We start from the raw sequence: 14,405 nt of genomic DNA on the forward strand, positions 1-14,405 counted from the left end.
ATTGGTGAGAATAAAAGACTTCTTTTAAAAACATTTTTAAAAATGTATCAACTCAAACATTTTAACAGTATTTTATATACACCATTTTAAAGATTTGAATAACTTTTCCAAATATTTGAGTGTAAATTAAGTAAATAATAATAATAATTATTATTATTATTAGCAGTGAGAATAAATTGGTGAAAAAAATTCAATAAATTGGTGAGAATAAAAGACTTCTTTTAAAAACATTTTTAAAAATGTATCAACTCAAACATTTTAACAGTATTTTATATACACCATTTTAAAGATTTGAATAACTTTTCCACATATTTGAGTGTAAATTATGTAAATAATAATAATAATTATTATTATTATTATTATTATTATTATTAATATCATTATTGGTATTATTATTTACATATAAAATATAAAAATATGTAAGGGATATACTGGGATCATTATTCAAATATGGGACATAGTCTAGCGCATGGTGCAGTTTTCAAAAAGCAAGCAAAAGTTCAAAACATGCTAAAAATCTATTTTAAAATAACCCATGTAACTGCATTTTCATTGTAAATAGCATAAAAGAGCAAACTCTGAATGAAATGTTCTGCAGAAGATCTGACTCAAATGGACTGACCAAACTAGACTCCATAGTGTTATTTGGACCCCACTGACTTTCACTGTTCGGGTGGGGGAAAAAAAGAAAAAAAAAAGTTAGTTGATGATAGATTTTTAATTTTTGGGTGAACTTTTTCTTTAAGATCAAAAATGCACACAATTTTTTGAGATGATGCATTCAAATATCAGAAATGGCACTATGCAATTTCGGATGCAGACTGGGTGCTACGAGCCACTAAAACAAAAGCCGCTATGATAGTCGATGTGTACATTTGTTTACGGCAGTGAAGTGACATGATCCCGATGTGGTTTATCTTTATGGAATCAGTGCCCACACCGGAAGAATAAACCATCCTGTTTATACTTGAATACGTGACACTCTCAAAAGGACCTGCAGGTGGTCATTGAGAACGTTTTTGCCCAAGTGTCAACAGGAAAAGCTTGTTTCCCAGGATTCACAAACTGAAGCACAGTTGTTTCGTCATGTTGTAATCAGCCTGTGGCGCAACTCTAAAAGTTTGATTGTGAAGCTCAGGTGAGACAATGTGTAGCAGCTCGTTCCATCAGAATTGCGTAAGATGGGGAAAATCTGGCTATTGCAAAGCATTAAGAAAGGAAACCAGTTTATTTTGTACCCCTGACCTAGCAGTTTGTATTTCAGCCTATCATCTTAATGCACAGTGGGAGTGGTTGTTAAGATGAGAACTTCAATAAGAATGTTAAGCAGAGTAATTTACTATTTTCCTTTTTTTTACCCAGTAATAAATTGTTCTCATTATGGAAGCTTGTTTTCACCTCAACATACAAAGAAAAATAAAAGAAATTAAAAAAAATATATATCTCTGTTATTTTAGTAGTATTTATATACTATTATAAAATGTATTGATATTTTGAATTAGCTTTTTTATTTTTATATTTTCAGTTTTTATTTTAAAATTAGTTTGTTTTAATAATTTTGATTGTTATTTATTTTGAAACTTCTATTTAGCTTTATTTTTATTTCATATTTAACACGTTCATTTAGTTGACAATACAAAAATTCTCATTTTCATTATTTTTTTTAAATCAAATATTTATATTTTATTTTAATTTGCCTTTATTTCAATAACCAAAAATGATTTTTAATAGTTTTAGTTGACAATAGCAAAGCTTGTCTCAACTGTAGGATATAAAATCACAATTTTGAGATTTTTTTATTTTTAATTTGATGTGGAAACAGACTTCCATAACACAAAACACAAGAATAAAATAAACATAAAATAAATTACATACAAGCTTTTTTTAAATATCATTGTATTTTAGTTCAGGAACACAATGAAATTATCATTTCATTTACTTTTGGATTCATCTTAATAACTGCAGTAAATACTGTATGACAAATTATTGTTAATTTATTTCATAATTAGAGAAACTGATGAAGACTTTCTTTATCCCACTCAAAGTGAATCTTCAGTGAGTAAAGACTCTAATGAGCACTTTAACAACACCAATATAACCACGACTTTACTTTTAACATTTGCTATAAAAGGTATATTTATCTTTTACACATGAAACCACAAACACAAATTAGCAGTACCGTTATGTATTTACATTTGTATAATTGACCACTTAATCATGTAGGACCACATAATCATGATAGTAATCGACAATATACAGTACACACTTTTAAAAAGTCATTATTCTTACATATGAAGACTGAAATGCATATGAAATCACTCAAATGCTTACATTAATATCTACAACATGTCTACATATGATCTACATATTACATACATCCATTTTAAGATTAAAAAAAAAAAAATGACAGGACTCCTTTTATACAGTACAGTAAACTTAGGAAGTAATCAACAGATTCACACAGACTTTACACCAGTACAGAGTACTAATGAAAGCTGTTGAGGATTCTGAAAAACGGTTGTCAAAAGCTGAATTAATGAGGTAAAGTGAAACTTTACAAGTGCATTGCTATTGAAGATGTGGCCTGGTGGGTAGTGCACATGCTCGGACATGTTGCAGGGAGGCGTCTATGTGGGTGACTATCAATAAAAGTTGCACAAGTCTAAGTGCATTGCTTTGTACTGTCATTAAATTCCCATTGAGTTCTGGTCTAACTTTTCGTCTCTGAGAGCAGTCTGTGGGAGAATTTCAGAGCAATGGCACATCGAGTTGCTAAAAATGGTCATCGTGGAATCCAAACGAGTCCGGCCCACCTTCAAGACTTCAGCATCTCCTGTGTGGAGACCTTGCTGTCCTCTGCTGTATTCTCTTTCAGGCTGCTGCTCGTCTCCCGACCTGAGCCGCGTTGAATGTTGGCCTTGGACGACCTCTGTCGCCTCGTCCCGATGCGAACGCAGCACATCAAGTTCTTGATGGTGGTCCACATTTCCTCGTCTCTGTAGGAGTAGATGATCGGGTTTATGACGGAGTTGAGGACGGCGAGGAGCAGCAGCCAGCGTTTGAATTTCAGGACCTCACATCTTTCACACTTGAGTCCATCCAGGAGAAGAACCACAAGTCCAGGGGTCCAACAGATCACAAACGCTCCTAAAAAGACATACATTTTTTTTTTTTATATTTATATTTCAATCATGACAACTCTCAAAATAGTTTTAGCATGTTATTGAATATGGCAACGTTAATGTATTTCTTGATGGACTAGATCTGCTGCTGTTGATGCTACAGAGCAAGTATGGACTTGTTACTGTTAATACAGAGACACGTTGCTGTGAGCATGTAAGATATGCTGCTGCTGCATAAATAGCATACATAAATCCTGTAGCAGATCTAGGCAGGTGGAGCTGGGGAGGTGGAGTGGTTTTTTGTTTTGTGATGGTTGTTCATGAGTCGCTTGTTTGTCCTGAGCAGTTAAACTGCCCAAAATTCTTCAGAAAAAGTCCTGCAGATTCTTTAGTTTTCCAGCATCTTATGCATATTTGAACCCTTTCCAGCAGTGACTGTATGATTTCGAGATCCATCTTTTCACACTGAGGATAATTGAGGGACTCAAACACAACTATTAAAAAAGGTTCAAACATTCACTGATGCTCCAGAAGGAAACATGATGCATTAAGTCATGGGTGAAACTTTTGAACAGGATAAAGATGTCCAAATTTTTCTTATTTTGTTTAAATATCTTTTTTTTATTTTTTTATTTAGTACTGCCCTTCGAAGCAACAGAAGACACTTAAATGTATGCCAGAAGACAAAATAAGAACAATTTACCTCGATCTTCAAATTCAAAAGTTTTTACCCCCAGTCTCTTAATGCATCTTGATGCGAATGTTTGAACTTTTTAGTAGTTGTGTTTGAGTCCCTCAATTGTCCTCAGTGTGAAAAGATGGATCTCAAAATCATACAGTCACTGCTGGAAATGGTTCAAATCTGCAAAAGATGCTGGAAAACAAAAATATCTGGGATCTGGAGGATTTCTTTGAGGAATATTGGGCAGTTTAACTGCTCAGGACAAACAAGAGACTCATGAACAACCATCACAAAACATAAAAACAGTCGTGGATCATCCAGGTAGCCACACACAGTGTTAAGAATCAAGGGTTCATGAACTTTTGAATGGGGTCATATATAAATTCAGCTACTTTTTTGTCTTGTGGACTTTATATAAACATTGTTTATGTAAAATATCTTATTCAGGACAGTACTAAATAATAAAAATTACATGCATTTTGTATGATCCCTCTTATTTTGTCTTGTATTTTGAAACATCAAGGTGCTGTTTTTAAGGAAATGAAAACAAACTAGGTTTTCATAGGTTCCACAATTTCTCATAAAAAGTATTGCTTTGCTGCACCCCTAAGATGAACCTTTAACACATATTGCATCTTGCGCTGCTGTATAGAAACTGCAGTGATTATAATCATTGTTTTTTTTAACCACACTTAGAGAATGCATTTCTGCCCCAACATGTTCAATAACTCATTTTTGTGAGCCTCGATAGTGACTCACAGCAACAAACCTGCCTTTAGTCGCAGTTCCACTTAATTTTTTTTTCAGGTTAACATGAAATCCTGCCTGCACCACAAAACAAGCTTAGACAAACAGGACGGATCTCAGGTGGAGAACATGTAGCGGCACGTCTTTCAAGATCAAAAAACACTCATGCGGAATAAAATGAACAAAGAAGATGGTTGTTTTCATATGAAAGAGCTTCTCATGAAACCTATCTCCTGTTTCAGAGAAAAATCATTTTCGAAATCAGTATTTTATCTTTTTTAATAGTAAAAATAGTGAAGCATTCTTAAAACACACACATATATACATACATGATATATTTTAAAAATATTATTTAATTTCGTTTAACTAAAGTACCTTGTTTTCCAGGGAAAATACTGATAAAAAATATATTACAAATACTTAATTATACGTTTTTGTAAGGTTAAAAGTGTGATAAATGTGCTTATTTGGCTCCAGTAATGCTTACTAGAGAAGGACATGCAGAGGTTATGACAAAACCTCATCAAATGGGGGTTCCTCTGTGGTTTCTAGTAAGTTCTCCATTTAAGGGAACACTCTTTCTCTTTAATCATATTAAACAGCATCTGGAGGAGGCCGGCACACCATGTTTGCTGCAGATGTGCAGTGTTATAAGCACTCTTTGCATATATGCATTTATTATATGGCATGTTTTTCAAGCATAACGAACAGCAGTGGTGAAAGGGCCGGGTACCGCAGGGCCACAGAATGTCAAAGGGGCCACAACTATTTTAAAAGAAGACTTTGAAAGTGTGTGAAGAACCCTATAATGGCAGCACTGCTACAGATGAAACACCATTCAGGCATAAACAATTAAACATAAATATAATTTGTTTTAAAAGAAAGTTTTTAGCGGGAGCACGAGGGCATCGAAAAATTCCATCACCATGTTCCTTCAAGGGCTCCATAGGAAAATGTTACCATGTAATCTGTCCTTGTTTTGGACAGATTACATGGTAACATTTATACAGATTGAGCATACAAATTAAACGAGTATTAAATCAATGTCATAATTATGCTAAAATTAAGAATGCTAACAAAGGGATTACAAATGTATAGTGTGAAATCTCCTCTACATTTGAGTTTATTTGGTAACCAGCCATGATCGCATCAAGTCATTCTTTCTTTCCCCCTCCCACTGTGAATCCTGTTCCTCATAACTGTACATTAAATATAAAATATTTCGTAACTGGCTGTGACAGAGTCACGTTGCACAGCAGCTTCATGTTCCGTGTTTTTTTCATGAAATTACCCTGTAATTCTTGTAATTTTGCTCTCTATACAAACTGAAGAACAAAACATCTCAATCTGTCAACATTTGCACAGCATATAGCTATGTAGAAGTTAATATTTACACGAACGAAAGAGTGTTTCACTGGTGTGCTTTTTTCCCTTTTAAACAGAGAATTTCTCCCTTTTCAAAAGAGGAGTCTTGCAAACAGATTAATGTAACCTTTACCTCCAAAACATGCCACAAAACAACAAAAGCAAGAATGTAGCATGCTTCTGAAAAACAGGCGTCTGCTTTTATCTGCAGCTTGTTCCAGAAAATAACTGATGAGTACTGGGCTGTGAATCTTCACGTATCTTCTTCATACAAAGTCTCCCAGACACATTTTCTATATCTTCAAAGCAAACTCGTCTGACCACAATCAGGTTCTCACACATGTGAGCAATTGGTTTGAAAGAGAGACACGCATCTACTATGAGATTCATGTTCTTTCTCTTCAAGGCCACAGGCCACTTGCGCTGGTGGTTTGATTCAGATGCCAGGCAGTGTAAAGAGCGACCTTGTGCAAGATAATTATACAGGCCTGGAGGAAGCCTGTTGTGCAGGGAAGAGACGACTCCTCCACTTTAGCTCTATCTGCAACTTGAAGCAGTAAGAGATACTCCTAAAAACCTGTCTAAAGCCAGCTTTGCTGTACATTGGTCTAACATCATTTCTGGAAAAAGACCAGCTAGACCAGCATTAACCAACTTTCTGTTTTGGAGGTGGTCTAGTTGGTGGTTTTCAACACAGTCTATAAACAGTAATTCTTACCCAATATGTTTGGGTCAATTACATAGTGCTATTTTTTTCCAGATCTATTAATATATTATTCAAAAAATACAATGACTCTTGACTCTTATGAGAAGAGCATGTTTTTAATTTTTCATTTAAAAATTATAATGATATTTTGGGGGTGGTAGGTGGGGAGGTGTCATAAAGTAAATAATACATTAAAAAAAATCAAAGATTAAAGGGTTAGTTCACCCAAAAATGAAATTTCTGTCATTTATTACTCACCCTCATGTCGTTCCACACCCGTAAGACCTTCGTTCGTCTTTGGAACACAAATTAAGATATTTTTGATGAAATCTGAGGGTTTTTGAATCACACATAGGCAGCAACGTCATTGCATCTTTTGAGGTCCAGAATGGTCCTACCCTGTTGACATAGTAAACACAGTGCAGCGCTTCCGTGTTCGAATGCCGACTCGGTATTGGCCGGCTCCTGCGTCAGCATCACATGCATGCATCGTGCTGCTCATATTTACAGCGTCTGCCAACACTGAGCCGGCATTCAGATATAAACACGCCAGCACTGCACTGTGCTTACTATGTCAACAGGGTAGGAGACTAACCGGGAAGAGAAGAGATTGTTGAATAAAGTTGTTATTTTTGTTTTGTTTTTGCATACAAAAAGTATTCTTGTCGCTTTATCTTCAATGAGTGCGAGACATTACTGCCGTTGTCAGAGCGCGATCAGACCTCACTAACCGGGTGCTGAACGCAGTTGGACATAGTGGTGTATTAGAGGTAAAAAATTATATAAATACTGTTCAGTTTCTCGCACAAAACGAAGGTCTTACGGGTGTGGAACGACATTAGGGTGAGCAATTAAGAAATGTAAAATTCAATTTAAAAACCTTTTTTTTTATTAATGTTTAAAATGTGTAAACTCACATTCAGGGTCTAAGGAAAATGTTATTAGTTTTTTTCATGAACACAAAGAGCACATTTCTAAAAACTAGAATTCAAAAAAGTGTCTTTCTCTTTATCAAGTGCACTCTTATTTATCATTAGCCTGTGTGCAGACAAAACAGCTGGTTTGATTGTGTAATTCATAATGAAAGGCAAAGAAAAACAAAAGGCAAAAGAAACCCAACCTTCGAACTTCTGATAGCAATCAGCTAATGCGAGGGTGGGAGGTTTCGTGTTTTGTGTCTCATTGTTAACACTTGCGTCTCATTGTACGTTAACTCTTCAGTTTCTCGTTTACATCTCCTCAATCAAGTTCTCCAACTCTCAAAAGCAAGATGTATATGTATACTAGATCTCTGCTCGTGGTTAACAGGATATGAGATCACATCCTTCCAATCTAAATATTTGCCATGTCTGTAAATTCACAAAAACATTTACCCACCCTATTCCACATCACCCAAACTTAGGTGGGTTATGAGTTTGTTGAGAAATGTTTCAGACCTTTCAGGCCTCTGTTGTGAGCTAAATTAACATATTCAGCAGTCTGGGAGCGTTTATCATGCTTACAGACTAAAGGCGTGGACTTTGGACAACTCATCAGAACTGTGAAGGCTTGTGGGAAAACTATAAACCAACATTTACTGTAATTGCCATTGAACTTTGAGTGACTGAGTAGTGATGATACATTCTGATACATATTGCAGTCTGGAATGCATGTGGTGAATCAACATGTTGCAATGAATCCACCTCCCATTTTGTCAGGCTGCTTGTATTAATGTAGTATTGTTATACTAATAGATAATTCCCCAATGAAAATTCAGTTATTTCCTCAACATCATGTCATTCCAAACCAGAAGTGATGAAACATAGAATGAAACATAGAAACCAAACTTTTAATTTAGCTGGAAACTTAAAACTAAAGTTTGGCTAATTAAATTTTGGTAGTTGGGTAGTTCAACTCTTAATTCTCAGGGTGTAATAAAACCCATTGTAGTAAAGTTCTTTGGCTACAAGTCGCTTCTGGATATTTCAGCTGAACAAATTTTATATTTTGCTTATCCTCGCTTTGTGCAAAAAATTGATGCTGACACTGTCAAATTACATCATTGTAGAATCAGGCAATGATTTCGGTCTACCAAACTATTTCCACCAAAATGGAAAAAACTTTTTTTCCTGTAATTTGCACTGAAATTTCAGTGCATCAATACAAACTGGCATGAAGTTTGCTCTTCTGTGGAACATTAAAAAAATAAAATAATTTGATGAATGTTTCAACTGTTTTGACCATAAAATGAAAGTCACTGGGGTCCAAAACCACATTTGGACCCCACTGACTTTCAAAATAAATTCTCACTTTCGCCAGACCAAATCTAAAGGAACATCTCTAGAACTTGTCAATTTTTTTATTTTTTTTTTACCAAAAAACTGAATCTGAAATTAAATGTTTGATTTAGCTGAAAAAAGTTTGGGTAATTAAATTAGGTTTTTGGGTTATTAAATCCAGTTGTAGTAAAGTTCTTTGGCAATGAGTCACCTCTCAATATTTCAGCACATTTTACATATTGCTAGTCTAGCATAAGGTAAATTGTGTCCACATTGCTTACATGCTTACCTGTTGTAGCTTATCCAAGTTGTGTGCACAAAATGAGTCATCAGAGAATTAGTCAATGATTTTGATTTTTTTTTTTTTTTTTCTGTTTTGGCTGAAATATCTTTGATTGCTGAAATTTTAGTGCATCAATACAAACCAGTGTGCAGAAAGATGCAAAAGAAGATATTTTGATGCATGTTATAAGAGTGAGAAAAAAAAAGTCAATGAGGTCCAAAATTTGTGTTCCACAGAAGAAAGAAAGTCATACAGGTTTGGTACAACATAAGTAAATTATGTATAAATTATGCATAATTACATGCAACTAACCCTAAAGCAAACCCTAATCCAAACTCTATTGTTAGTACATGTATTTAATTATTATTACTCACTACCTAAATATATAATTACACTGTAACAAGGACACTTTAAAATAAAGTGTAACCGAATTTTTCATTTTTGGATGAACTATCCCTTTTGAAATCTAAAGGAACATCTCAAGAACTTACCTAGTACAGTCATCACAGTTTTGATGAGTTTGATTGGCGTCCTCTTACGATTTATAGATCCAGAAGTGTGCGCCTTCAAGACTGCAGTCTTTTTCATCACATAGAGGTATATCCTCAAGTATATGCCCACCATAATGAGAAAGAGCACCAGGTTGGACATGGACCAGAAGATTAGGTAGCTCCGGCTAAATATGGGAGCCAGTTTGGAGCACAAGTCCAGACTACAGACGCAGTTCCAGCCCAGACTAGGCACGGCCCCCATGAATATCGATATACCCCACACAAGGGCAATCAACAGGGTCACTCGACGTTTGGTGAGGTTACTGTGGACCTTCCAGTTCATGATAGAGATGTAGCGCTCGAGTGCGATCACTAGGAGGTTGGTCAGGGAAGCGGAGAGACTCGCATCCAGCAAACCCTGCCGAAAGAAGTAGGCTTGAACCGTTAGATCACGAGATATTTTCCCTGTATTGAACATGAGATACACGTAAGCGATCCCAGCGAGAAAGTCTGAGGCGGCGAGATTGGCGAGGAGATAGTAGAAGGGATAGTGAAACCTTCTGTTTGTCACCACCGCTGCAATGATCATGGCGTTGGCCACTAGGATGAAGCAACAGCAGATGGATCCAACACACTGAACCAGGATGAGCTGCGTTTTATCCCATTCATCTGAGGTTGTGTTGCTGTTGTTGTAGAAAAAGTCCATGCGCTGGTCATGGTAGCAAACGTTATTCCTTGCCATCTTTATATCAAAACAACTATGACTGGAAGGAAAACAACAAATAAGTGTATTGTCTGGGAATATAATAACACTTCAATTATTTCAGTTTGTTTTTCATATGAGTCATTTATAGGAAAACCCATAATTCAAAGACAAAGCGTCATCATGGCATGACAAAAATGTGATAAACAACATAAAATGCAACAAACACTCATATATACACAACTGAATAATGACAGACAAACTTTTTCAATAAAATACAAATAAAAGTGATTACGATGGCCCTTTCTGTGTAAGCTTGATGGAATAAAAAACAAAAAAAAGTATTAAGTAAGAAACTTTTCATCTCACAATTCAACTTTTTTCCCTGAGAATTTCAAGTTTACATGTATGTTTCACCTCAAGACACTACCAAAACAAATCAAATCAATCAAAATTTCACGTGAAATCAATTTTAGTGGCATTATATCCTTAAAGCATGACCAAATGTTAGATACTCGTACAATAATGTGCAGTACTAGTCTAGATAAAGCTCTCTTACCAGTGACAGACTCGTCAGGTTCTCAGTTCACTCTCCATTAGAAGTTCGACGTATCTCTCAAATCCGGCGTGACTCCACAAACACTAAGCGACTCTCGGTGAAGTGTCTGCTGAAGGAACTTCAGTGAAGTTTGATCTTGAGAGTTTTAGGGAGGAGAGCGGGAGTCTCACAGACTGTCACTGTGGGCGTGGTCAGCGCACACTGCCTGAAACTATGCTGCTGCTGCTTTCAATTGTCCGTAAAAAGTAAATAAAACATTATGAAGTTTTCTGAAATTACGTGAACATTGTCATTGTTAATGTTTGAAGAGGAAAGGTGTAATCGTTTTTAAAGTTCAAACGAAGTCATAATGTCATCAGTCTGTACATGACGCGTTTATGAGTGGACTATTTTGTTTCAGCCTCTATTGCGTAATTGCGTAACGTTACGCAATTTTACTCAGGTGTGTGAGGTAAAAAGGAGTGTCTACAACACTTAACATATGCAAATTGGGAAAATGTCTTTCGGTGACATTGATAAAGACTTCATTTATTCTGATACTCAATATTTTAATTGTTGAATTTAATATTTAAACACAATGACAATGGAGATAACAGAAAATATACCTTTTATAATGTTTATGAACTTTTTAAAATACTATCTATTGATTATTTATAGTCAGCTACTCAATTTTTTTTATTTTTGTGCCATTGTTCAGAATGTTGCACCTTTATGCTTGATTGCAACTGTAAAATCTTTTGTGTAGCAAGTTGTTGTCTACCAAAATAAATAAAAATATAAATAAAAAGTCAAATAAAATGAATCAGCATGGGTTACTGGTGGCCTGTTGCACAAAGCTGGTTTCAGTTTCTACCCAGATAAGTTCAAGATTAGTTTGCGCAAACTCTGTTATTTCGGGCTCATGAAGGTGGATTGGTTTTTAGCGGGTTTCTATGGTAACTTACCCTATAAGGCTAACCAAAACTGGACCAGCTGTGAGTAAAGTGACATGCATCTGATCCACTCCCCTTGTATCTCTCACTCCAAATTAAATCAGTTTATAGTGAAAACATTTTAGAGACAAAATTGCTCATCTTTTGTTGCTAATTATTCATTATATTTATATAAAATAAATTAAAACTATGAATAATACATATTTATATAATTAGGCCTATTATATTAATCGACAATATTAAAATTTGCTTTTAAATTAAAATAAATATAATTCATGCATAATATATAAAGCTTTTAAACAGATTAAGCTTACATGTATTCTTTTGAGCTCTTTGTGAAACTATATTAATTATTTGGCCTATTTGTTTGATTCACATGCATTGATATAGTCAGATATTTTCTTTCAGCTGCCTTCACAAATTTTCACTAAATCTGTTTATTCCTGCTTTGTAAATGTGTTTACTTTCATATTTTGCATGACGATCTCTTAAAGGATTAAAGGACCCCATGTCATCCAAGATGTTCATGTCTTTCTTTCTTCAGTCGAAAAGAAATGAAGGTTTTTGATGAAAACATTGCAGGATTATTCTCCTTATAATGGACTTCAATGGACTCCAAACGGTTGAAGGTCAAAATTACAGTTTCAGTGCAGCTTCAAAGGACTTTAAATGATATCAGACAAGGAATAGGGGTCTTATCTAGCGAAACAATCGGTCATTTTCGAAAAAGATAAAACTTTATATGCTTTATGAACACAAATTATCGCCTTGCACGTGGTTCTGCTTTCCGTATTCTTCAAAAAGCTTACGCTGTATGTCCTACGCCTTCCCTATTCAACTTACGGAATGAACACAGCGCCAGTTCCATTTTTTCCCTAAGTAGAATAGGGAAGGTGTAGGACATATAGCATAAACTTTCTGAAGAATAAGAAAGTGCGGAAGCACTTGGAAGGCGATCATTTGTTTAAAGCATATACATTTAAATTTTTTTTTGAAAATGACTGATCGTTTCACTAGATAAGACCCCTATTCCTTGTCTGATATCATTTAAAGTCCTTTGAAGCTGCACTGAAACTGTAATTTTGACCTTCAACCGTCTAGAGGCCATTAAAGTCCATTATAAGGAGAATAATCCTGGAATGTTTTCATCAAAAACCTTCATTTCTTTTCGACTGAAGAAAGAAAGACATGAACATCTTGGATGAGATGGGGGTGAGTAAATTATCAGGAAAATTTTATAAGAAAGTAACTAATCGTGTAATCTTCGGAAGAGACATGAATTGCGCGGCTCTCTTGCGAGAAGTGAATCAAACTGTCATTCTCCTTGGTCTGTGTGATTGGCTGTTTGCCGCACGTGTCACTTTTTAGAGATGCAAACTCTGGATTAAACCTGAGTTGACAGAGAAAGTTTATACCGAACGTTGTGCAACAGTTGATCCTGATCTAAACCCGGTTGTATTTATCTGGATTTGTCAACTCCAAACCTACTCTGAAACTCAGTTTGTTCAACTAGCTTCATGCAACAGGCCACAGGTAAATTACAGATTTCGTGTCTGGTTTGGGGTTGAGTTTCATTTCTTATAGAAAGAAGAAGCGATACCAAACCCTTCTGATTGATTGGTTTTTTGGAAGAAAAAAAAAAAAAACATTGATAAAGACTTAATTTACGTGGGTACACTATTTTAGGGTGCCCTTATTACAGTGTAATTATAAATTTAAGTACTGAGTAATATTAATTTACAACATGACAACATGTACTTACTCAAATGTAATGTGTTACAATATGTGTTACTCTGTAGAAAAGAAACTAATTGCATTACTTAGTTATTTTTTATGGAAAGTAGTGTTACATCACTATAGGAAAACAAAAAGTAACTTGGGTTTGAAAAAGTAACTCAGATATTTTGTTGTAAATGTTTTACTTTACTAGTTACTTTTAAAAAAGTAATCTGATTACATAACTTCTAATGCGTTACCCCAAACACTGATTACTATAGGGTTAGGGTTTGGTTTAGGATTAGTTGCTTGTAATTGAGTATAATTTACTGTTATTACTATGTAACGTGTAACACTGTAAAGTGTTACCATTTACTCTGTTGCTCAATATTTTGGACTTGATCATTTAATATTTATCAAAGTACTATCTATTTATTATTTATAGTCAACTAGTCATCCAGTCCATTGAAAATTATTGTAAACATACATAAATATTTGATGTTCTGCAAAAAAAGAATAAAATTTAAATTAAATTAAATATACAAATAAAAGACAATAAAAAAAAAAAAAATCTGTATCTGGGCAAGTAGACCAGGTAAATTACATATTTCATATCTGGTTTGGAATTGAGTTTCATTTCTTATAAAAAGAAGAAGTGAGGCCATCATCCTAGAAACCAAGCACTTCTGATTTAATTGTTTTTTAAGGTCAAAAAGCACCTTGTGCAAAACTCTCTCTTTTAACAGCCCAAAAACATGTTACCATGTTTCTAGGTGGCATTTTAGCATTCAAGCCAACAATGACACCCAAACAAGAAAAACACACACACATAAAGGGCCTC

At 34.8% G+C, this 14,405-nt stretch overlaps 1 protein-coding gene across 1 annotated transcript; it reads right to left on the reverse strand.

Annotated features, from left to right (window-relative positions):
* Positions 1 to 1,783: 1,783 nt before the first annotated feature.
* On the reverse strand, positions 1,784 to 11,943 carry lpar3 (lysophosphatidic acid receptor 3). The gene is made up of 3 exons (XM_048166212.1): positions 10,917 to 11,943; positions 9,655 to 10,418; positions 1,784 to 3,147 (listed from the first exon to the last, which is right to left on the reverse strand). Exons 2-3 carry the CDS (start codon positions 10,394 to 10,396, stop codon positions 2,816 to 2,818), a joined length of 1,074 nt encoding a protein of 357 aa, XP_048022169.1. The 5' UTR covers positions 10,397 to 10,418; positions 10,917 to 11,943; the 3' UTR covers positions 1,784 to 2,815.
* Positions 11,944 to 14,405: the final 2,462 nt, after the last annotated feature.

Source organism: Megalobrama amblycephala, linkage group LG2, assembly GCF_018812025.1.
Source record: "Megalobrama amblycephala isolate DHTTF-2021 linkage group LG2, ASM1881202v1, whole genome shotgun sequence".
NCBI lineage: Eukaryota > Metazoa > Chordata > Actinopteri > Cypriniformes > Xenocyprididae > Megalobrama > Megalobrama amblycephala.